The sequence below is a fragment of the Myotis yumanensis genome, unplaced genomic scaffold (assembly GCF_028538775.1).
Source record: "Myotis yumanensis isolate MYYU_CA2020_CCGP unplaced genomic scaffold, mMyoYum1.0.hap1 SCAF_5, whole genome shotgun sequence".
Classification (NCBI taxonomy): Eukaryota; Metazoa; Chordata; class Mammalia; order Chiroptera; family Vespertilionidae; genus Myotis; species Myotis yumanensis.
The window spans coordinates 53,304,705-53,328,089 of NW_027223756.1; the positions used below are offsets into that span (position 1 = coordinate 53,304,705).

General features: G+C 45.4%; 1 protein-coding gene across 2 annotated transcripts in view; it reads left to right on the forward strand.

Annotated features, from left to right (window-relative positions):
• Nucleotides 1–23,385, forward strand: part of ARHGAP10 (Rho GTPase activating protein 10) — a 256,918-nt gene that overhangs the window by 232,715 nt on the left and 818 nt on the right. For both annotated transcript variants that reach the window (XM_070415283.1, XM_070415284.1), the window contains 3 exons: nt 2,393–2,540; nt 19,643–19,795; nt 20,606–20,697. In XM_070415283.1, the coding sequence (XP_070271384.1) occupies nt 2,393–2,540; nt 19,643–19,795; nt 20,606–20,697 (393 nt within the window). The remainder of the gene's footprint in view (nt 1–2,392; nt 2,541–19,642; nt 19,796–20,605; nt 20,698–23,385) is intronic.

Here is a 23,385-nt window from a genome sequence, read left to right on the forward strand (position 1 = left end):
GAAATGTTCTTAATTTTGAAGACAGCCCTTACTCATGATGACTGAGGAACACCGGGGAGCGGCCTGACAGTCAAAGCCCTTATTCGTGGGCTCATTTGCAGAGAAGAGCGAGGTGGACTTGAGCTATTCAGGCATGAGGGAAGAAGTAGCCTGTGTTTCGGGGGGTTGGGGGGAGTGTCCCAGAACAAAAATAAGTCAAAAGGAAGTCATAGTGTCTACATTGGGTTTCAGTTCTTTTATCTTGAACTTGGCCCCTCTGTGTGGGGCTGAATGATTCTGATTAGCTAAACACTTTTGTAGTGAAGGGCCGTAGAAAGGTGACTTCACTCAATGAGGAATCATGCCGTAGACTATGTTGCACATTTGTGAATGGGGACAGAGTGAGGCTTTACGGGGCGACGCAGACCAGGGAGAAGACCTGATCACAGACATCAGGTCATCTCATGCCCCACCACATCTCGCACCTTCCCCGACAGCACACTCATGAAAGAAAAGGCTCAGAAAACTCTCCCTTCCCAGAGCCTTCTGCACAGGATCGTCCAGGTATCTTCCCATAACTGTCCCCATAAAGAATCCCTCCTTTCATCCTTTACCATCATCTCTAAAGCTCCCCACTACAAATGTGTTTAGCTAATTAGAGTCATTCAGCCCCACGCAGAAGGGCCAAGTTTAAACCCAATGATAGGCCACTATGACTTCCTTTTGATTTATTTTTGTTCTGGGATACAGCCCACTAGGAAACACAGGCTACTTCTTCCCTGGTGCCTGGATAGCTCAAGCCCACCCAGCTCTTTTCTGCAAATGAGCTCGATGTCTCTTCATCATCTACTTCCCCGAATTCAGCTTTTCTAGGTTTCCATTTCTAAGGTTCTCTCCCTTAGCCTTAGTTGCAAGCTGGGTCATTGTTAAATAAGAATGATTTCAGACAGTCAATTTTCAAGATTAGCATCTTGGGATCTAGCTTAATCAGAGCCCAGCATTTCCCATGTGCTTTCCTGTTCGTAGATGTGAAAGCCGTCTGAGATGGCTTTCTGAGAGCAAGTTCCTTGCTGCTCCTGGCATTCCTGCATGCTCTGTTAGGAGGATTTCGGGCTGAGGAGAAATGTAAGGTTTGATTGGCTAGAAGTTCTTTGTGCCTGATAGTGTGGGCTTCCACCTTATGTCTTATCTGCTTCCATGGTGCACTTTGTTGGCCAGCTATTGAGACCCATCACCTATGAAACAAATGCCAAACCAGGGCCATCTTAATAGAACGTTGCTGCCTCTATGAGGCAGTGGAATAGTTAATATTTAGGGGAGTGTCAGTCTGGCTGAGGGGTTTTCAAGCCCTGATGGGTGCTGTTCAGGTGTGTCTGTAGTTGCGGGGATACTATGACAGCAAGAAGACCAGTTGAGGGAAACCACTGCTCTTGGGGGCCTCTCTTTTTCACCGTCCGTATTTTCTACCGTAATGTGTACAAATGATGCTAACCGTATTCCATAAAATGGTCCTCTGTGAGTGAATGAATCATGCAACCCATTTTTGAAATGCCCGTTAGTTTTGGTTTGATGTCATCTTCTGGAGTCACTGCCTGGGCTCGATTCTTGCATCACATCCTCCCTAATGTTCACAGGGAAATGGAATTTCTCTGTGTCTGGGATTTTAATAAGTTGGGCTATTAAATTGTAATCCAGCTCAGAAGACAAGGTCCCTTTAGAATTTTTTAATTTATTAAGTGCTACGTGGTGACTGGCAATGACTTAAAGAACCATCAGGTGCCCTGGCCAGTGTGGCTCAGTTGAGAGATGACCTGTGCACCAAAAGGTTGCCGGTTCAATTCCCGGTCAGGGTATGTGCCCAAGTTGCCGGTTTGGTTCCTGGTTGGGGTGTAAACTGGAGGCAACCAATTGCTGTTTCTCTCTCACATCTGTGCTTCTTTCTCCCTTCCTAACTCTAAAAAAATCAATAAAAACATATATTTAGAAAGAACTATCAGGTGACTAGGAAGTGAGAGGTTGGACCTTGTGGGGCCAGTGTGCTGCCCTGACTTGTTGAGGTTACCCTTGTAATTTGTAACAGTGCTCCTCAGAGATTAGGAAGTCATTGTGGCCGCTGTTGAGGCTTTCATCTTCCATTTGATCTGATTTTGATCATTGTGTTTTCTCCTGGGGAAAACACTCCTCACTGTGTTATATCTATGACGCATTTTAAGCATCTTTGATTGAAAAAACAGACAACAAAATCTTTAAAGTCAGGACACCCAGTACTCTCAAGCTGCTTTGTAAATGTAATTTTGGATATAATTTGATTGACTAATCAGGTGATGTGGTATAATTATTAGTGGAGTTGGTTTTTTTTTCTCCCCCGAGTATTCGTTTGAAAGTTGATGCCTTCTTTTTTTCTCCTGCACAGGTGACAGCCCTAACCCTTCGAAGGAGGACACCCCCACCAGCAGTCTGGACTCACTTCCCTCCCCATCTCCCACGACTGCCTCTGTCCAGGGGCTTCTGGGACCAGACAAAAACCACCTTGTCGCTGACGGGGACTGGGCATCCGCTGCGTAAGTTTCACTGTGCTTCTTTGCTGTGACTTTTTTTAAAAAATAATCTTTATTATTGAAAGTATTACATATGCCCCCTTTTTCCCCTCTTTGACCTTTTGGTGCGACTTGTTTAGAAGCTTTCATGGCCAGTGGGTACTGAAGCTGTTAGATCTGAGAACCTTTGTTCTCTAGTCAGCGGGGCTGCCAAAGGGAGAAAGGTCCCTACAAAAGGCCTTTCCTGAGCAGTGTCTGTGTCCCGGGTATGGAAGGGGTGGATGGGTGCTGTTTCCCGTCTGTTTTAAGTTCAGCTCATGTCAGTTTTGGGTTGCACTAAGGAACTTTGTTATTGTCCTCCTCAGGATGCGTTCCCACTGGTAATGCAAACTTCTGCAGACACGAGAATGTGTGCATTGTGATCGATAGACTGTTGAAGCTATCGGTAGAAGGATATTTTAGTTGTGTGGATTTTTGAGGGCTTTATAGCTAGCATTCTGCTCTATTTACTCCATCGTACCCTGCATAATTGACAGTTGATGGATGGAATATTTGATTTTATCTTCTCAGTTTGGTTTCATGCCAGACATGTACAGGTCAGCTCAGGGATATTAGGACAACCAACACCAGTACAGACACAATTCCATGGACCTGGTTTGACTACATAAATGTCTGTCTTTCTGTGCTTACCGGGCTGTGGAGTGAATGAGGATTGCTGGTGTGGAGGGTCATCAAAAGAGCATCAAGTTTCAAACAAATGCTCAGAAAGATAAAACAGAACTCCACTAATAATTCCATTCCTTACTTGAATATTCAATCAAATTGCACCCAAAATTCATTTTATAATTCAGCCTGAGAGTATTGGGTATCCTGTGTTTAAAGCTAAAAAAACCTTTTAGCCATGGCTGGGTGGCTCAGCTAATTGGGGCATCATCCCATATACCGGAAGGTTTCTGGTTGGATTCTTGGTCAGGGCACATACCTAGGTTTCAGGTTCAGTCTCCAGTTGGGAGGCAGCCATTCGATGTTTCTCTCTCACATCATTGTCCCCCCCCGCCCCCCCCCCCCCCCCACCGCCCCGTCTCTCATCTCTCTCTTGAATCAGTGAACATGTCCTCGAGTAAGGATAAAAAAATAAATTAATAAATAATAAAGGTTGCTTAAAATAACTCATAGATAATGATGTCATTCAACCCTATGTGGGCATTCTTGGGACTTTAAATGGAATTGGAAAGTGTGTATCACATTACATGGCTTTTTATAGTTACTACTGGATTCACGTGAAATCATTAGGAACTTATGTATTAAAAGGGACTGGAGAAATTTGGTATGCTAAAGTTTGGGGTCATCTGAAGACTTTGAATATCTAACCGAAAAGCAAAGTGAAACTCAAAATAGGAATCACAGTCTCCAGATGAAATCCCCTCCAAAATCATCATCTATGCATGCTGAAGACTGTGTGTTGTGGATTTAAATTACATGTTACTCAAACATGCTTGTCATTTTTACTGTCATTTTTTCCTGAATGAATATATTCTTTTCTCTTTAGTAATCCCAGCAACAGTGACAGTGGGTACATAGGAACCTGGAATCTGTATTCCTGGGCACTCCCGGGTGGAATTCATTGCATGTGTGTGTGTTTATTTTCTTGAATTTTTTTTAATTGATTTTTTTTACAGAGAGGAAGGGAGAGGGATAGAGAGTTAGAAACATCGATCAGCTGCCTCTTGCACACCCACTACTGGGGATGTGCCCACAACCAAGATACATGCCGTTGGCCGGAATCGAACCTAGGACCCTTCAGTCCGCAGGCTGACGCTCTATCCACTAAGCCAAACGGGTCTGGGCGCATGTATGTGTGTTTAAAGCAAAAACCAGGTCTCTTAATTATTCCTTTCAGTGAGCGTTTGCCACGGTCCGTGGAGTACAGTTTAGTCAGGCATCCTTCTTCCATCGTGATTCTGTAGAAAAGGGACAGGAGCCACAGTATAGCCAGTGCTCAATTCACAGCACGTCCATGCCTGAAACATGAAGAGCTTGATATTTTTGGTCATAAATCAAATGAGGAGTGAATTCCCCAGCTTCCCATTCACACCAATTTTAAAATGTCATGGAAAGCACTCCAACACAGAGGCCAAAAAGGAAGAGCGGAAAATAGAAGTTGAAGGAAGTCTGGAATCAAGAACTTGAATTTTTCTGTGCATTAGATAAAATAGACCCATATTTCTCTTAAATTTATAGAGTGTTTCTTGTCTATCTCTATTTAAATTACAGTTGAAAGTCAATATTATTTTATAATAGTTCCAGGTGTACAGCATAGTGCTAAACAATCATATATTTTACGTAGTGATCCCCCTGATATTTCCAGTACCCACCAGGCACCATACATAGTTATTATAATATTATTGACTGTATTCCCTATGCTGTACTTTACATCCCTGTGACTATTGTGTAACTACTAATCTGTACTTCTCAATCCCTTCACTTATTTCACCCAGCCCCCCTACCCCCAGGCAACCACCAGTCTGTTTGTATATTTCCTAAAGGATTTACTTGAAAGCATATTTCGATCCAGATTTATCATGAAGTCATGGGCGTGTCTTGAACTTGAGCTCATGTCAGGACCCCATTGAGGCCTTGTTAAGCCCACACTGCTGGGCTCCACCCCCGGGTGATGCTTAGGTTTAAGGGGGAGCCTGAAACTGTGCATTTCTAACCTAATCCTCCAGTGGCGCTCGTGTGCGTCACACATACTTTGATTTTCTCTGCCTGAAATGTCTCCCTTCCTTCTTTGCTCAAGACAAATCTGACTGATTTTGTTTTCACCTTCAGGAAGCTTTCTCTAGCTCTCTTGTCTACAGGAAGGTTCTAAATACTACCTTTATCTGTCTACACCCGATACTTGACAATAGGAAAATATTCCTTCTAGTGTGAGTTAATATTTACCTTTTAGTGTTATTTGATAGTTACGTGTGTGTGTGTGTGTGTGTGTGTGTGTGTGTGTACCTATATATCCATATCAAATCTCTTTTTGCCTGCCTATCTATCTAAGTCAATTTGGGCTGCTATAGCAAAAATACTTTGATTGAGTGGCTTGTAAACAACAGAAATTTATTTCCCGCAGCTGTGGAGGGTGGGTTGCCAGGTTCTGGTGAGAGCCCTCTTCCACAGACTGCTGGCTGCACAACTCAAAGGACACTAATCCCACTCGTGAGAGTTCCACTCTCATGACCTCATCTAATCCTGATCACCTCCCCAAAGGCCCTGTCTCCTCATCATCTCACGGTAGGGGGTAAGGTTTCAATCTAGAAGTTTTGGGTTTTTTTGGGGGGCGGGGGGGGCACACAAACATTCAGTCCATAGCACTCTCTAATCTTTCCCTCATGCCAAGAAAGATTGTAAAGTTCTTAGTGATAGAAACTGGGGCTTTTTCTCTGAACATTTTAGTGATATTGATATAGTTATCAATACACATTTTACATCCCATCTTAATTATGATGTATTATTAAATAAAACTTTTCTTTTGGAAATCTCATTTCTTTCTGCATATCACTGAATGTCTCTTAGGCAACTATGTTTGGTTTCTGATCCATATTCCTTTTTTCTAAACATCAAAAACTCCTCTAGAAATTGCCCAGCATTAATCTCACCATTTTCTCTTTATAGCATTTTTCTTTGTTTTCCTTAGCTTTTGTAAATGTAGTTTTCATTGAGTGTGTAGTGGTCTTTTTTTAATCCATTATCTCTGCATACCAGCTGTACAGTGTGAGGTATAGTTGGATCTGAGTAAATGCTGATTAAGATCCCTTTTAATAAACCCAAGGTTGCTGTGGGGCCATTAAAACCCTGCTCAGGGCTTAAAAAGGAGGCAGTGCGTGGGCTGCCTGGTTTTGATCCAGGATGGTGACGCTCTGTTCCAAAAACATACACTTGCCGTATCTCAGGTCATGAAAAGTGGAGTCCAAAATGTTTGTGATCACATCTGGGACCCGGTAGCTCTGTTGCACAGAAACACTGTGACCCCAGCCACCGGAGAGCCAATGGGCAGAGGAAACCTACAGCAGCCGAGAAGCGGAGGTATAGGCCGTGTGTAAACACAGCTGTGGCCTCTGACAGGTAGAAGACAGTGCAGCAGAATTGGATTTCTTGGGTTCTGCTGATGGTTATGACTTGCGGGTGTTATCCATTGCAGTCAATCAATCTGGAGCTATTACTTACCCGTACACTCAGCGAGGTGATAGGTGACTTCATGGCCAGTGAGGAATCGCTGGCTCAGTCTCCTTGGAGGACATTACATCATAGGTCAAGGTATTTCAAATGTTCCAGGTCATTTTTCCCCCAATGAAGTAGTTCTCTCTAAACAGGTTTTCTTCTATTGTAAGCGAAGGGGCAGGTCCTTGACAAGTAATCCTGTTAAGTTCCCTGCCACAGAAGAAAATCTCTTTTAAGTAACTTCCGGCATTGCTCTCAGCTACCTCCACAGAGTTCCCATGAGAAGGAAGACCGCCTTTTCTGCAGGCAGCTCCCATGCTTGGATGGCGGCATGTTGGGAAGCTCTTAGTTGCTGGAGGTGTGGGTGCTCTGGGAGGCCAGGAGGGTGGCGGACTCCTCTCTCACTGAATAAGAGGCTTGGCCTGGTTTATCCGGAATGTCCAGGTATTCCTGACACATCTCTTCCGGGGGTGCCCTGATCTGCTTCGAGGCAGAGATGTCTGTCCACCCAGACTTGATGTTAGTTGCTTAAAATCCCATCCTCTTCGACAGCCGGTGCCTGTCACCCCTGGACTGTGTGTGCAGGAAATAACCTGCTTCCTTTAGACTGGACAAACACAGAGCTTTCCCATAGACCGCGGTTCTCAACCTGTGGGTCACAACCCCTTTGGGGGTCGAACGACCCTTTCCACAGGGGTCGCCTAAGACCATCGGAAAACACATATATAATTACATATTGTTTTTGTGATTAATCACTATGCTTTAATTATGTTCAATTTGTAACAATGAAAATACATCCTGCATATCAGATATTTATATTACGATTCGTAACAGTAGCAAAATTACAGTTATGAAGTAGCAATGAAAATAATTTTATGGTTGGGGATCATCACAACATGAGGAACTGTAGTAAAGGGTCACGGCATTAGGAAGGTTGAGAACCACTGCCATAGACAGTGACTTGGCATTTCACATCACTTGGTGTTGCTTCCACGATTCCTTTTTAGGAAGTGGATGGATTTTCCTGGGAAATATCAAAGTGCCCCTTGCACTTGATTTGTGGCTTAGTATTCTACAAGCCATGAATAATTTGCTTAAAGTTCAGAAAAAATAATCTTAAGTATTTTTTTAACATATCTGTGAAATCTGGCTCACAGCTAAAAATTTTAAGGTGGCAGCAGTGATAGGCAAACCTTGTGTTCACCCCCTTGTTTTTGTTTCTTTCCCTTTTCCCTCCCCTCCCCCACTTCAGGTAGGGTGTCTCAGCCCATCCCTCCTCCACTTTGCTGCTCCAACCCTTTTGCCAGGGGCAGTCAGTTCACCCTGTAAGTTGGTGGCCTATATTTTTACCTTTTATTATGATTACTATTTGAAGAGCAAATAGGGAATTTATATTTTAAAACTTTTTATTTTTTTGCACATCTGCTTTATTACTAATTTGACTAAAATGAACCTATGTTGCTTTTGTAACAAGGGGATGAAAGCTATGCAGATTTAAAAAGAGATCAGGCAAGGGTGATTGTTAACCTAAAGGAATGAACTGCCCTGTCCTAGGAATTTCCAGCATTTTTTTGGCCAATAGGGAGGACCCATCCTTGTAAGGTTAGCACCTTTGCTCTGCTCGCCTGCAGACTGGCCCCTGGTTACAGAAGGTGGGGTACATTGAGATCTCTGGTAGAGCTCGTGCCTGCATTGGAAAGGGCGTGTTCTCGGGTGCTGGGTGCTGTAAAGAATGACGTGGAAGCCAGTTCCTTCTCCCATACCTAAGTGAGCAGTAAGGTCCCTGGGTGGGTTCAGAAAGTTTGAAGTCTAAGATAGCCCAGTGTAAGAAAGAATCGGGCCAAAGAGCAGAAGTGTAGTACCTTGATGTGAGCCTACAGTAGCTTTGTAAATTCTACTCAGAAGTTAGCTCTTTTTGGACTTCCTGTGGCGGGGCTGGGGCCTACAGGGGGAGAAATTTTGCTTCAGCGGTACTGGTGGTCAGTGGCTGCAGAGATGGCTTGATTCGATAGGTTGCCCTCTTGTGTTTCTCAGAAACCATGGAACTTTAATTATTGGTGGTCAACAGACTCTGTTTTACCTGCTCTATAAATGACATTTAATTTTAATCCCCATAGACATACCTTCATTTTTGGAGAGGGAAACAGAGGCACAGAGAAGGGTAGGAAAGTTGCCCTGAGCCTCAGGACTTGTAAGGGACAGAGGTGGAGTTGGATGTCTCTCACAGTGACTTGTTTTACTGTTGGGACTGAAATTGGTTGCTTATGGGAAGATTGTTCAATTTACAGGTGTCCCCCAATTTTGAGACCCAGTGAGGTAACTGGCTGTCAGCTGGCCGTTGCCCTTAGTTAGAATAGGGCGCACTGACCCTATGTTGTCATGTGGCTGTGGTTTATAATTACGTCTGGGGAATAAACACTTGAATCTGGTTGTTGCACATTCATCATCCAACACCTTTGGCTGAGATTTGGGGACGAGGGCATCTTCCCCTAACACAGGGCTGGGAGACCTGGACATTTGATATTTGGCAGCAGGGCAGCATCCATAATCTTCTGTGAGTAATGCGATCGCCAGTTGTCTCCCTTCAGCTTCAGTAAGCTCTTGAAGCTAATCTCAGGGCCCACATACTTGGCCATGGACCACAAATGTCTGTTTACATTCATTTCTTTGGGGCACAGTTTTTGTCCTGTGTATTTCTTTGAGTCTTCTCTCCAACTTCATATAGAAATTATGCCTTGTATGCTCACATTTTTTTTTTTTTTTAAATCGTCATGTGGGACATGCTTAGAGGAAGGCAGAGGGGGGTGTGTCGGGTGGAGAGAGAGCCACGTGAGAGAGAAACATTGATCAGTTGCTTTCTGTAAAGGCCCTGACTGGGCACTGAACCCAGGTATGTGCCCTGACGGCAACCTTTTGGTGCCCAGGACAATGCTCAACCATCTGAGCCACTCTGGCTAGACACCCTCACATCTTAATGCCCTCTGTGTCTTGCTATGGTGTTTTTGATATTTTTATTGTGTACTTTGCACTGTTGTGTGGCCTAATTCCTGTCTTCCTTTGCTGCGCTGTAAATAAATGTAGAGATTTTATTTTCAAGCTAGCATGTTTATTAAAGCCCCATAATGAAAAGTCGATTTTCCAAAAGAAAGAGACATGTCTGAATTTTATAGTAGCTTTTTTTTCTGCTTCAGACTCAAAAATTATCTTCCCATTAGTCTCGTTTTGTTTTTCTTTTTCGTTTCATTGGCTGGGTCCCTCTCAGGGTTGAAATGCAGGCAGGGCCCTGGAGCTCCCTGCACGTTGGAAGACAGTCCAGACTTAGAAAAGCACTGATTTTAGAGTCAGTGCAGCCTCATTCTGCTTCTCAAAACCTCGGGGGCCTTCTATCAATTTTGTAAGCAAACCAAAGCTTAGCAAGGTTATCTGTAAAAGGGGAATAACAACATCCGCCTCCCGGGCTGTTGTGAGGTTTCAAGGAACCACATGTAATAAAACCCAGTCCTGCTCCCCCGGGAGCTCTGGGCAGCCACCTGCTTGGCATTCCCTTCCCTCGGAGAACCTAACCTGATATTCTTATTTTCACTTACCCTGACTTCCTGGTTCGTCCGTTATAGAATCTCCTCACTAACAGCTCAGGGAGACCTGCAGAACCTCTCGAGACCTGCAGAAGCCTTAGGTGTTGACCTGAAGTTGTGTTGTTTCCCGAAGTTGCTGTAGGTTTTCCAGGAGGACTCGGCCTGGGTCCTCGCCAAGCTGTCTGTGTCAGAATCTACTTTGTAGGAGCCTCTGCGAATAGGACCTTGGGATATTGCATGACCAAGGCCTGGGGGCCCCCCTGGGACCCCACCAGCTCCATATTCTGAACAGTGTGGGTGGCTCATCTTCTGTCACCACAGGCAACCCGTCAGACAGTTTGGTGTGAAACAGGAGGGTTTTCTTAGCTGAGTGATGCTGTAGCCCTTCCCAACTGCAACCCCTGTTCAGCCCTCAGGTCGGGTGGCAGCCCGTTTTCACAGGGGAGCTGAGCTGGTAGGAACATGCCTGTGAGTTATGCAGAGACCTCTAAAGCCCCGACGCTGGCTGGAATGAAGCCACGGTTCCTTCTCGGTTCAGCCCCCGTACCCGATTCCGCAGTGATCGTCTGGAAGGAGACGGATGGAATTCAGGGGGTGCTCCGAGGGAAAGGCTGGGCAGGTGGGATCCTAAGGCAGTTCTTTTATAGCAAAACCCCAGGAAGCCATCGCCCTAGGAGTGGCTTTTGTAAGTTACAAGCTGACTGGCTGGTGGTGCCCACTTGAAGTTGAGGGGGGAAAGTCACCCAGAAGCCTGAACATCTCACAGGGCGAGGACTGAGCGTTCAGTGTGGCCGAGTCCTTCTTCGACAGGCTCTGTCTTATCTGTGTGGGACTCATTTCCTGTGGTGCCCTTTTCTCCCTGGCCACCTACCTCCCGTAAAAGACACTTTTTTCTTAAGGGTGAACAAGTTATTGCTTTTACATGCCGGCCTGACGTATCGGCTGACTCCCTCCTGCACGGGATGGCGTGCAGTGGTGCAGAGAGCTTCTCCACAGGGAAGCCCGGGTGTGTGCAGGTGGGCTCCGGGCACACGGGACCCCCTGCCACAAAGCCCGTGGAGATGGAGAGCGGGGAGCAGGGGCCTTTCAAGCTCAGGGGCATTTGCTGTCATCCCTACCTCCCCGCACTCTCCACCACAATGGATTCCCATCTGGCCCCTCTAACCCAGGGGTCAGCAAACGATGGCTCACTGCCGCCTGCTTTCATAACTGAAGTGTTATTGGAACACAGCCACCCAGTTATTTGCATTTTGTCTGTGGCTGCTTTTTAGATGCAGTGATGGCGGAGCTGAGACCTGCCATGTGTGGCCTTCAGACCCTAATTCAGCGGTTCTCAACCTGTGGGTCGCAACCCCTTTGGTGGTCGAACGACCCTTTCACAGGGGTCGCCTAAGACCATCCTGCATATCAGATATTTACATTACGATTCATAACAGTAGCAACATTACAGTTATGAAGTAGCAACGAAAATAATTTGATGGTTGGGTCACAACATGAGGAACTGTATTTAAAGGGCCAGGAGGTTGAGAACCACTGCCCTAAAGTATTCACTGCCTTGCCCTTTACCTCAGCCTTCCCTGTAAACAGAACAAGCCTAGTTGGAAGAGTCCCGTTTCTTAGAAGTCAGTTTCCTGGTTAATTGCCATTTTTCAGATGGGCAGTGCAGGTGACTTTTTAAAGAAACCCTCAGGAATTCTTTCTTGTCATTGAACCAACCAAACATTTTTCTTATGCTTGTGATTGTCATTTCAAGAGGCCTTTAGTGTTTCAGTCATTAAAATGCTTATTTGGGGTCATTCTTTTTACAACCTATTGATTAGAATTAAAAGTGTACTTTCAAATAGTTTTAGATTTACAGAAAAGTCACAAAAGTAGTATAAAAGTGCTCCCACAGCCCAGCCAATGTAGCTGAGTTGGTTGGGCATTGCCCCAGGCACCAAGAGGTCCCAGGTTCTAGTCCCAGCCAGGGCACATGCCTGGTTGCAGGCTCGATTCCCAGTAGGAGGTGTGAAGGAGGCAGCCAGTCCATGTTTCTCTCTCAAGGATGTTTCTATCCCTCTCTCCCTCTCCCTTCTTCTCTCTCAAAAAAATAAATGAAAACAGATTTGAAACACCAAATAAATAAAAGTGTTTCCATAAACCCTTCCCCAGCTTTCCCCACTATTAACATCTTACATGGCACCACAGAACTTTTGTTTAAAGTAAGTGATTCATCTCGGTCCAACATTATTAACTTACAAACTTTATTTAGATTTCACTGGTTTTTTTACTCGTGTCCTTCTTTTATTCCAGCATCCAATCTAGAATCCCACTACATTGCATTTAGCAACTTTAAAACATTTTTTTTTAAATTTAAAGTGGTGATGGGCCCTAACTGGTTTGGCTCAGTGGATAGAGCGTCGGCCTGCGGACTGAAGGGTCCTGGGTTCGATTCTGGTCAAGGGCATGTACCTTGGTTGCGGGCACATCCCCAGTAGGAGATGTGCAGGAGGCAGCTGATGGATGTTTCTAACTCTCTATCCCTCTCCCTTCCTCTCTGTAAAAAATCAATAAAATATATTAAAAAAATAAAGTGGTGACGGAAGAAGACTTGACTTGGGGTGGTGAACACACAATTTAAAAAAAAATGGTGACATCCACTTAATATCAATAATTTTCCCCTTTGGTGTAGATTGTTTGTTTTTTTGTGGGTTTTTTTCCGGGAAATAAAATGATTTGTAAGTCACTCTCACTTTTCTCAGGCTGTCTTCTCACGTGTACTGTGGAATAGTAGTGTGTCAGGAACGCATGGACTCCTGTATGAGTTGTGTCTAGCTCAGTGCTGGACTGTGCAGCTGTGCCCAACAGGAGCTTGGGTGATATTGATGATGGCAGCATCAGCTCAGGGCAGACACCACCTTCTCTAGAAAGCCTTCCTGGATGCCCGATCGTAGCTAGATGCTTCCTCCTCTGTTCTCTGAGGGCCGTGGGCACCTCTCTACACGGCACATATCACATTGCAGTATGAGGATCAGTTGTCAGTCTCCACCCCCTTGCCTGGGTACTCATGGAGAGCAGATGTCATAGTCCCCTGGGAGTCCCAAGGCCTGGCATGGGGCCTGATAGTTCCCAGACCACGAATAATGAGCAAACAGGGTTTGTTTGGAAGCCTCCTGGGACAGTGAAGGCCTCCTTGCCCAGTCCCGTGGATGATGGTGACTCTCTTGTCATGACTGTTTGCTTCTCTTCACTGCCGTCCCCTCTGCCAGCTCAGCAGGAGCCAGCGGCGTGCTGGCTGTGGAATTCTCCCCCTCCGGCACTTATGGAATAACTGTGGCACTTATTGGAACAGAGATTTCCCATAATATACAGATCTACAATATTTCCTTCTGTTTTTATTAACATTTTCAAACACTTTTGCCCAGGACAGCTGTTCTAGACTTATGCTGTGTGTTTCTCAGGCTGAAATGAAAGATCATTCCACTAATGTGTTAGTTTCTGCTCAGAGACCTTGCAAATAAATGAGTTTTTAAAATCTTTCATTCCAGTGCAAACTTCTGATTGGATTCTGACATCATATAACCGCCATCAGATATCTTGCTATTTGGGGGATTTAATCATTTCATATAAGCAGTCATTTCTTGACTTGCATTCTCCCTCTTCTGCATCCTTTGAATTTTAAATCACGCTCAGCGCTCAAGGCTGCTGCCCAGAGCCTGACCTGGCTGTGCATTGCCAGAAAATGTTTGTGAGGTGCAGGAGCCCCCTGGTGACTCTGCAGCTGTTGTCCAATTTTAAAAGTTAAGACCCCTAACCGCTGCCCCCACTTCTGATATGTCTGTGCTTTGTTGCTGCCAAAAAGTTTTTATTCTGCATAGAGTGTAGAGTCTGATATTGGAGACTGTTGGGTCACAGTGTGAATGAGAAGCAGCATATAGCACTGATTTGTTACATTTTAGAAGAATAAACTCTGCAGAGTGTAAGCATATGCAGCTACTGTCCAAATTTCATGTGCTTGAGAGCTGATTCCTCCCCCCTGCAAAAGCCATAGGGTCTTGCCCTGGAATACAGACCTGTTTTTCCAAAGCAAGTGTGTTGATGCTTTTTATAGAAGAGCATTCTCTCCTCACTTTCACAAATGCCTATTCCGCTCCCTGCTGATCTTCCCGAACCCCTCCGCCCACCCCACCCCGCACAAACACAGGAGACTTTGTTGCCTTGGGAATAGCCTGGTTGACTTCCTTTTTATTTTTTTAAAATATATTTTTTTTATTGATTTCAGGGAGGGTAGAAGGGAGGGAGGGAGGGAGGGAGGGAGGGGAAGAAGAAGAAGAAGGAAGAAGGAAGAAGGAAGAAGGAAGAAGGAAGAAGAAACAAGGAAGAAGAAACAAGGAAGAAGAAACAAGGAAGAAGAAACAAGGAAGAAGAAACAAGGAAGAAGAAGATGATGATGATGATGATGAGAGTGAATCATTGATTGGCTGCCTCCTGCACGCCCCCCACTGGGGATCAAGCCCGCAGCCTGGGCATGTGCTCTGACTGGGAATCGAACCGTGACCTCCTCATTCATAGATTGACGCCCATAGGTCGAGGCTCAACACTGAGCCACGCTGGCCAGACCAGGTGGACTTTCAGTGTAAGTGCTTTCAAGGCTGAGTTTCTGAGTTAGTGGTATGGATCTTCTGTGTGTTTTTAGTGAGACCCTCTTGTCCATTTGTCCCTGTCTTTCAGAAGGAAACATTTCTCCTTAAAGCAAGGTGGTGACGTTGCTTCCCCGTGTGGAGTGGAGAGGCGTTCTTTTTTAGAAGATTCTTGCCATTTAGTGTGTGAAATTGGGAAGATAGCAAACAGATATTACTGTTTCTCTGGAGTCTATTTTTGTTTTGGTGAATGTGGTTTCTGAGCTTTTCAGGAGGAGTTAACTACTCTGTCTCCATTTTTGCAAAGCACAAGTTGCCTTTCAGGAAACATGTAGCACTTAGGCATGTTTTTTTGTAATTGGTCAGCAGGTCATCATTAAATAAAATTGGTAGCTTGTGATCATGCCAGTCTTACTCATCAAAAATTCTTCATTAAAGCGGCAGCAGGAAGAAGGAAGTAAGGAGATTTTAAAGAACAGTTTTAAATTTGGGAGGTGGTAGGAGAGGACACTCAAAACATTTCATTATGGCCCAGCTGGTGTGCCTCAGGGGTTGAGCGTTGACCTATCAACCAGGAGGTCAAAGTTTGATTCCCGGTTTGGACACATGCCGGGGTTGCAGTAGGGGATGTGCAGCAGGCAGCCGATAATGATTGTTCTCATCATTGATGTTTCTACCTCACTCACCCTCTCCCTTCCTTTCTGAAATCAATTAAAAAATATTGAAAAAAAACAAACACAATAAAACCATTTCCTTATGTTCTACCAGGTAAGAAGATTTTTATGTTTATGTCATCCATCATTTTTGATCTTTAACCCAAAAACTTTCGTAGCCAGGATTTTTTGCTAAAACCACAGAATAGGAAAATGGCCTCAGTATTTTCTGTTCTCCCAAGGGTGTTCATGTAAGGAACTGTGAGGTCTGAAATTGTACTCTGCTTGCCAGCTTCCCTAATTGCCTGTGGTGGTGTCGTGGATGCTGGCAGAGGACTCCACTGATCATAGCAGTGGCTAGCAGGCGTGTCACTTCCTGTACCGATTCCCCTCAGCTGGTGCCCTTGGGCCAGGCAACACCTCCAAGGAGTGTGACAGGAGAGGAACCTGGAGTTTAGGAAACCCAGATATTTTAGGAAGGGCAGTAAAGCTGCCCTTTGCTCCAGGGAAGTCACAATCTTGATCTGCCCTGTTTGCTCTATAATCCCGAACAAAGGCAGCCAGTGCCTCTGTTTGTAACATATGCAGAAACACGAGAGACACACAGAGTCTCTCAACACATAGGTGGCTAGAACCATTCTAGATGTGCAGGAGAGATGCTCATTCATTGTGAATGCCTTGGAGCTTAATTCGCTCCTAGCAGCCAGGTTGAGAAGAACTGCTAGACCAGTGGTTCTCAACCTTCTTAATGCCGTGACCCTTTAATACAGTTCCTTATGTTGTGGTGACCCCCAATTTTATTGTTACAAATTGAACATAATTAAAGCATAGTGATTAATCACAAAAACAATATGTAATTATATATGTGTTTTCTGATGGTCTTAGGCGACCCCTGTGAAAGGGTCATTGGACCCCAAAGGGGTCGCGACCCACAGGTTGAGAACCACTGTGCTAGACCTTTGCTATGGGCTGCCATTTCCAAAATAGCTTAGTATTCCTCTAAAATGTTTTAAATCGAAGAAGAGAAAGGAAGAGTGTATCAGAACTTTCTTAGAAATTTTCCTCTACTGCTTTTTGAGAAAATATAAGTATTATATTTTAAAGAATTTAATTGTTAAAAAAAAAATGTTGATACTTATTACCACACACACACCCTACCCAAATTCTGGCAGGTAGGAGATGGTTTACAAAAAGAAGCTCATGTTTATAATTGCTTGGCTTCAGAACAATATGGCCAGTTTGCTTAGGGAGAAGCCTATGAAATACACCCTCACCCGACCTCTGCTGTCTGAGGTAAGATTTCATGTTCAGGTCTTCAGTGTATTTATTTAACCACTTCTTGCTCCTCCCATTCCTTCCCAGTGGAAAAGTCTCTGAAAAGTTTCTTGTATTCAAGCAGCTACTCTGTTCTGTTTCCAAACTTTGTTTTGTTCGTGTGGGTCTCCTCCTCCATAGGACTTCGATTCTCCACGTGACTTCTTATGCCTCGTCTCCACACCTGTGTTTTGCTCCCTGTTATGAATGTCCCAGCTTGCAATGTTTGTGCCCACTTGGGATTCTGGAATCCAGAGAAGCACTAGCTGAGGCTTCTGAGATATTGTGGAGAAGACAGAAACTCAAATAAAGAAATTTAAGTCGAAGTGGGAAGTCTGACAGGCTGTCCTGGTGAGCTGGTTAGTGTTGGGTCATGTAACACATCTATATTTTAAACGACAAGAAAAAGATCACAGAAAACAAACAAACAAAAAAAGTTGAGAACTGGACCCAGGAAAAGGTTGCTGATTCTGAGTTCTGCTTTGGGACAAGGAGGAGAAAGTCTAGCTACGGCCCTTACCTTCTGCATCCGCCATTCCAACAATTCTTTTGCTTTCCAAAAATGTTATTTTCTCTTTATTTAAAAAAACAACAGAACAAAAAGCCTTTTTTAAAAAAAGAAAGATGTGAGGATTACGTAGATAACTATAGAATTTATGATCTGTGTTTTTAAAGAGCCTTATAAATATAGTCACATTGTTTATCTTTATCCCATCACTGTCCTCCCTCTGAGCAGATGGATGACCATCATTTAATCGCTTGGCTATTTATGACCAGAAATAGTTGACAGGGGTGTGGTAAGACATCTCATCTTCCACCACCACCCTTGTTCAAGCACCTTGAATCATTGCTGGGAGACAAAATGGCAATTGTTTGGCTAATGGCAGTCTTAAATTCTCTCTCAGAGCTCCACTCACCCTTCCTCTTCCTTCCTGATTAGGAACATTTTCAGGTGAAGAATGGAGTGACTTTTGCTGCTGGTGACACAGATCACTTTGAGAGTTATGGGTGTCTTTGCTGTGTACGAGATAGGTTTTGTGACTTCCAAATGAACGGCTGGATAGGGGGGTTATAAATAAGTCATTCAAAGAACAATGTTTTTTAAAAGCACATCCCCTACCCCCTTTTCCTAATCAAAGGATAGGAAACCTGTGAGCTAAATATCAAGTCAATAGTGGAATATTTCAGGTACCTGATTTATAAAATCCAACTTTAGTTATAGAACACCTGGATTGATTGTTCGGATGTTGGTTGAGGACTTCGTGTGCCTAGCAGTCTTCCGGGCCATGTGAGGTATACAGAAAAAGCTAAAGACTTGCTCTTGCCCAGAAGGCAAGAGAAGTATCGGAAACTATCACAGAACAGCTCAGGTCAACCTGCCCTCCTGTTTATTGGTGTGACGGGCCTTCAGGGAAGATCGGCTACTTAGGCCAAAGGAGAAGCATTGGGGTGACCAGCCTGGAGCTGAGCTGAGCTGAGCTGAGCTGAGCTGATCTAGGGACAGCTTTTGACCAGGCAGAGGGACTGGGGAGGCCGAGAGATGAGGAGAATCGGGAGGCAGAGTGTGTGCCAAACTCAGGGAAGCAGAGCTGCAGGCAGACGGGCAGTCTGCAAGGGCAGGGGAGCCCCTGGAGGGCAGGTGGGGGCACACTGGTTCCGGGGGAGGCGGGTTGGGTAGACTGGGTCTTAGGTGGCTGAATGTGTCTGATTGAGCTGGCAGGGTTGGAGGAACGGGCTGGAGATGAGCCAAGAGACCACAGTGGTAACAGACCCAAGGCGGTGAGAATGGGCTGGTCTCCTGATAATGAAGAGAAGGTGGGCAGAGGAACAGCCTGGGAAGAATTAGAAGTAAAACTGGACAGAGTGTGGTATTAGTTTTTCTAGAGAAGGAAGACTCAAAGGCAATGCTCAGGAGTGTGGAAGGACAGGAAGCAGCTGCTCGTGGAAACTGGTGTTAGCTGAAGAGGGTGAGTTTGAGGTGAGGAGCACCTGGGTCCGAGCAGCCATGGAAGACATGTGTGCTGAAAGTGAGACGGAATGGAAGGAGGATCTTGTAAAGTGAGCTTCAGGGACCATCACCACACGCCTCCCAGTTGGATGCCTGGAGAAGAATGTAATTCAGGTCGACACACATGTATCGACTCTCCCTTTGTGTTTAGAGGCCCCTCCAGGAGCCTGTTCACTGACCTTTTCCATTTTTTTTTTGAAATTTGCAAATGTTAGGGAATGTTCAGGTCACCAAAGGTTTTTGCTATTCGTTGCTTTCTCCTTTAAAGCTAGTCTAGTCCTCTCCAGAGGGCTCTTGATTCCCACTGCGTTTTCTTCTGAGTTGCTACATGTTTACGACCAGATAAAAAAGCTTTAAACATCCAAAGGCCATGTGCTGAATTTTTGGAGCTCTAGGCCGCCATGTCTGCTGCACATTCATTTGACTTTCCTCATAAACAGAAAACCTCAAAAGTCCCAGCAACTCTTCTGGGCGCTTGGATTCCGGTGCCCTAATTAGTGAGCTGATACCTGGCCAGGTTGGACGAGACTCGACCTTCTCCACTAACCTGGAGAAGTACAAGGTGCCGCTAGTTTGGGGTGTGGCTTTTGGGTTTCGAGCAACATGTGGAGAGGACTCTGTCTTTCTGTTCATCTGAAGAGACGAAGGAGCCATCATCCTAGCTATTGAGGATTGAGGTGTCATGTGTTTGGGGTTCTGTGGCCTTTATACTATTAAATCCGGTTCTTCAAACTTCCATCCTTAGCTCAAGCCAGACCCGACCACCGATGGTCCAGTGGCTTAACCCGCAGTCTCCAACCACACTAAGCTGCAACCGAGCTGTTACCCCTCCTTCACCCAAGCTGTCACCTTTCCTTTCCTGTCCTCCTGCCACCCCAGCGGACAAGCCACCTGAAAGGTACATGGTTGGGATGGGATGTAGAGGACGGTGACAGCACATGGACGGGGCTCCTTAACCCGAGCAGGTGCTCGTGTCCTCGGCTGGAAAAGGCTGGCTCGGGCTCCTCCGGCCTCCTGGGCAACACTTACAACCTTGTCTCAGGGCTGAACCCCCGTTCCTGAGCAAGAACATTTTCGGGAGAAATTTACCTCCTGTGAGACCTGCTCAAACCTACTCTTTTTGGTGCTGATGTTGCAGTTTTGAAACTATTCATTCATTTTAGAACAACTTTTTATACATGACTATAAAGCACATGCTTTGTTTTAAAAGAGGGTTCACGGGACATTGGGAACAGTGGTGAACAGGCCCCTTCCAGAGGGCATGGAAGCTGACCGTCGGTCCAGACAGATCAGTGTCCGCAGAGCATTGTGGAAGCCATGGAGCACATGTGTGCCTCTGCCTGTCACTGGAGCTTTTCCCAATAGATGGACCACAGTGCTTAGGAAATACACATGCCCGGTAGTGCTGATGGCACGGAAGGATCGGAAAGGGCGTCCCGCCAGGCGGAGAGGAGAACTAGGGAAGCGTTTCAGTGAAAGCTGCTCAGAGAGGCTCCCTAAAGAAACATTTGAATTTGAAGCCCATCATTTACTTGAAAATCAAGTGCTGTGCTTGTGCCTGATGTTCACTTCCCTACTTTCTTTGGTGGAAGTTGTCCCACCAGTGACATAGAAATGAGACCTGGGAAATGGGAGGTGGCGGGAGGTGAGGTTTCTCTCTCCTAGTTTCTCCACATGTTAATTTGTGTCTGTCCCTGTCCCTTCTCAGCGTCACCAGTCGGAAGGCTCGAGCGGTGTATCCGTGTGAAGCAGAACACAGCTCCGAGTTATCGTTCGAAATAGGAGCAATTTTTGAGGATGGTGAGTGCCCTGACAGCTTTGTGGTCGGATATATTCTGTCTACAACCCAGAATGTCTACCGCATAGACCAGGCGGTCCCTGTTCGGAGCATTGTCAGCAGCACAAGTCTCTCCCATTATGTTCTGGACAGGAGAGAGCTGGTCCTCCCCACCCCTCCCGACCCCCACCCCCCGGAACGGGACGCCAGCAGCTGTCTGGATCGCTGGCACCCACCCCTGCCTTCATCTTGGTTATTCGCCAACCCTTTTAACTCTTTGGGTCTTCATTAAGGACATCTTTCTCCTCATCTCCTGATGCAGAGAAGCTAGTGCCAGTGGAATTAAAATATATTTCTTTTTTTGTTTTGCTTTGTTAATTTTTACCTGAGGAATATATATATATATGGAGAGAGAGAGAGAGAGAGAGAGAGGTGAGAGAGACATATTGATTGGTTGCCTCCTGCACACACCCCATTAGGGGTCAGGATCGAACCTTGGTATGTGCCCTTGACCAGGAATGGAACCACAGACCCTTTGGTTTGTGCACTGATGCTCTAACCACTTAGCAACACTGGCCAGGGTAAGAATATTTCCGATTTTGCATCCATTGTTTTTTCTCTGAGTTCCCAACCAAGCCTCCCAAATGCTTCAGGTTTGCCAAATCTGAGTTACTGAAAGGGAACTATTATAGAAAAATTTTGGTTTATAATTCCCTTAATCTTCCTCTGCTTTACATGATTTTTGCTGATTTGAATAATGTGTGAATATTTAGATATGGGTATTGACTTTTCACATTGAAATAAGGGTGCACCTTTTTATGTGTGTTTATTATTCATACACAATCATTTAGGAACTATGCCCGGCTTAATATTTCACAAATTACCCCAATGGTTGAATATATGTCTCCCCCTCTCCCCCCTTTGATTTATTTCTTCTCCAGTCTAGCTCATGATGAAATTCATTGGTTGCTGTGGAAACAGTGATGTCGTGTGTGAGTGGAGCTGCCCAAAAGAGTTCTGGGGAAACAGAACCTTAGTTCTGGAATGGTTGATTAGCCAGAATGTTTGGAATACATGGAATGTATCAGCACAGTGCATAGTGGTATATTGTCAGTAATGCGGCATTTGCTGGTGATTGTGTTTTTAGGAAGCACGTTGCCTCTTTTAGAAGAGATTTCTATATATGTGTACTCTTGAGAGCCCGGGACTTCTGATAGTGACAGAAAACAAACCACCACAACAAAACTCCACATCTGACAGAATTATATTTTGTGGAGGAATTTTATTCTTGGAGTGTAAGCAAGATCATTCCTCTGCCACCATCACGTACATCTACGCAGAGAGTGTGGTGACATAGCCGCTCTGCCCCAGGCCTGCCACTTGTTGGCCCCTCATATGGCAGAAGAGGAAGCCGGGATGTAGCATTGAAACCCACCTATTTGAGAAAGGATGGCGAATTTTTGCATTGTGTGATTAGATTTGTTTGTGAGCCTCTGGAATCCCTTCCCGGGACTGTTGAGATATTTACCCTGGTAGGGGTGTATCTATTAGGAGGCCTTGTGCTGCAGTAACAGAAACTGACACAGGAGGTAAATTAATCATGAAGATGGATTAGCTCACGCTGCAGGAAGTCTGGGCATCGGGAGCTCTAGGGTTGGTTCACGCACATTCTCCACCACCACAGTGTCCCCTCTGCTGAAGCATCCTCAGCTCGGGGCGGGGCGTCTGGCTGGCTTTCCCCATGCAGCCAGGATGGCCCCACAGGTGCAGGCACCGTGGCCACACTCAACCCTAGCAGAGGGTGTCTCTTCCTTGCTTGTGATCCCTTTCTTTTCTTAGAATAAGAAAAGTTTTCCAGAACTTCTTTCCTAGTTTACTTGCCCTTATGTCTTGATAGCCAGAATGGAATCATATACTCACCTTAAACCGGTTACGGGCAAAATCCAGAACCACATTGGGGACAGGGACATCTCCTCTGGGCCTGCAGACACCGGGATGAGGGTCCGTTCTGTGAGCAAGGATGGTAGATGTCTGGCACTGGGGACTGAATTTCTCCACCTCGAAGTCCTTCAGTGACTTGCCGGAGTCCTAAAAAAGTGTGTGTGCGTGACTCTGTTTATGTGGTGTGTGTGTTTCTCTCCACACACACACATGCACACACACACACAGATACCAGTATCTCAGTGTGTTTGGGGGAGGACAGGTTGATGGCAGGTAGCTACGGATGGCCAACTGTGAAGTTAGTGAGTCTGAGATCAGATCCTGGCTTTTCCATTCTCTGTGTGACTCTGGATTTGGTCCGTAAGTTCTCTGTGCATGCTGTTTTCATCCTGATCTTCAAGGACGTCCACAGATTGATGTGTGTCAAGACAGCGTTTTGGGTCATGGAAGGTGGGGCTTTGAATGTAGCACATGGTCATCTGTGGATGGAGGATGTTGCTGACCTTGGAGCACTGTGGCCACATTCACTATTGGTTGAGCCTTCAAGATACACAGCAGCCCTAGCTGTTTTTGGCTCAGTGCATAGAGCATCGGCCTGTGGACTGAAGGGTCCTAAGTTTGATTTCGGTCAAGGGCACATGCCTGGGTTTCAGGCTTGATCCCCAGTAGGGGGCGTGCAGGAGACAACAGATCAATGATTCTCTCTCATCACTGATGTTTCGTTCTCTCCCTCTCCCTCTTAGAAATCATTAAAAATATATCAAAAAAAA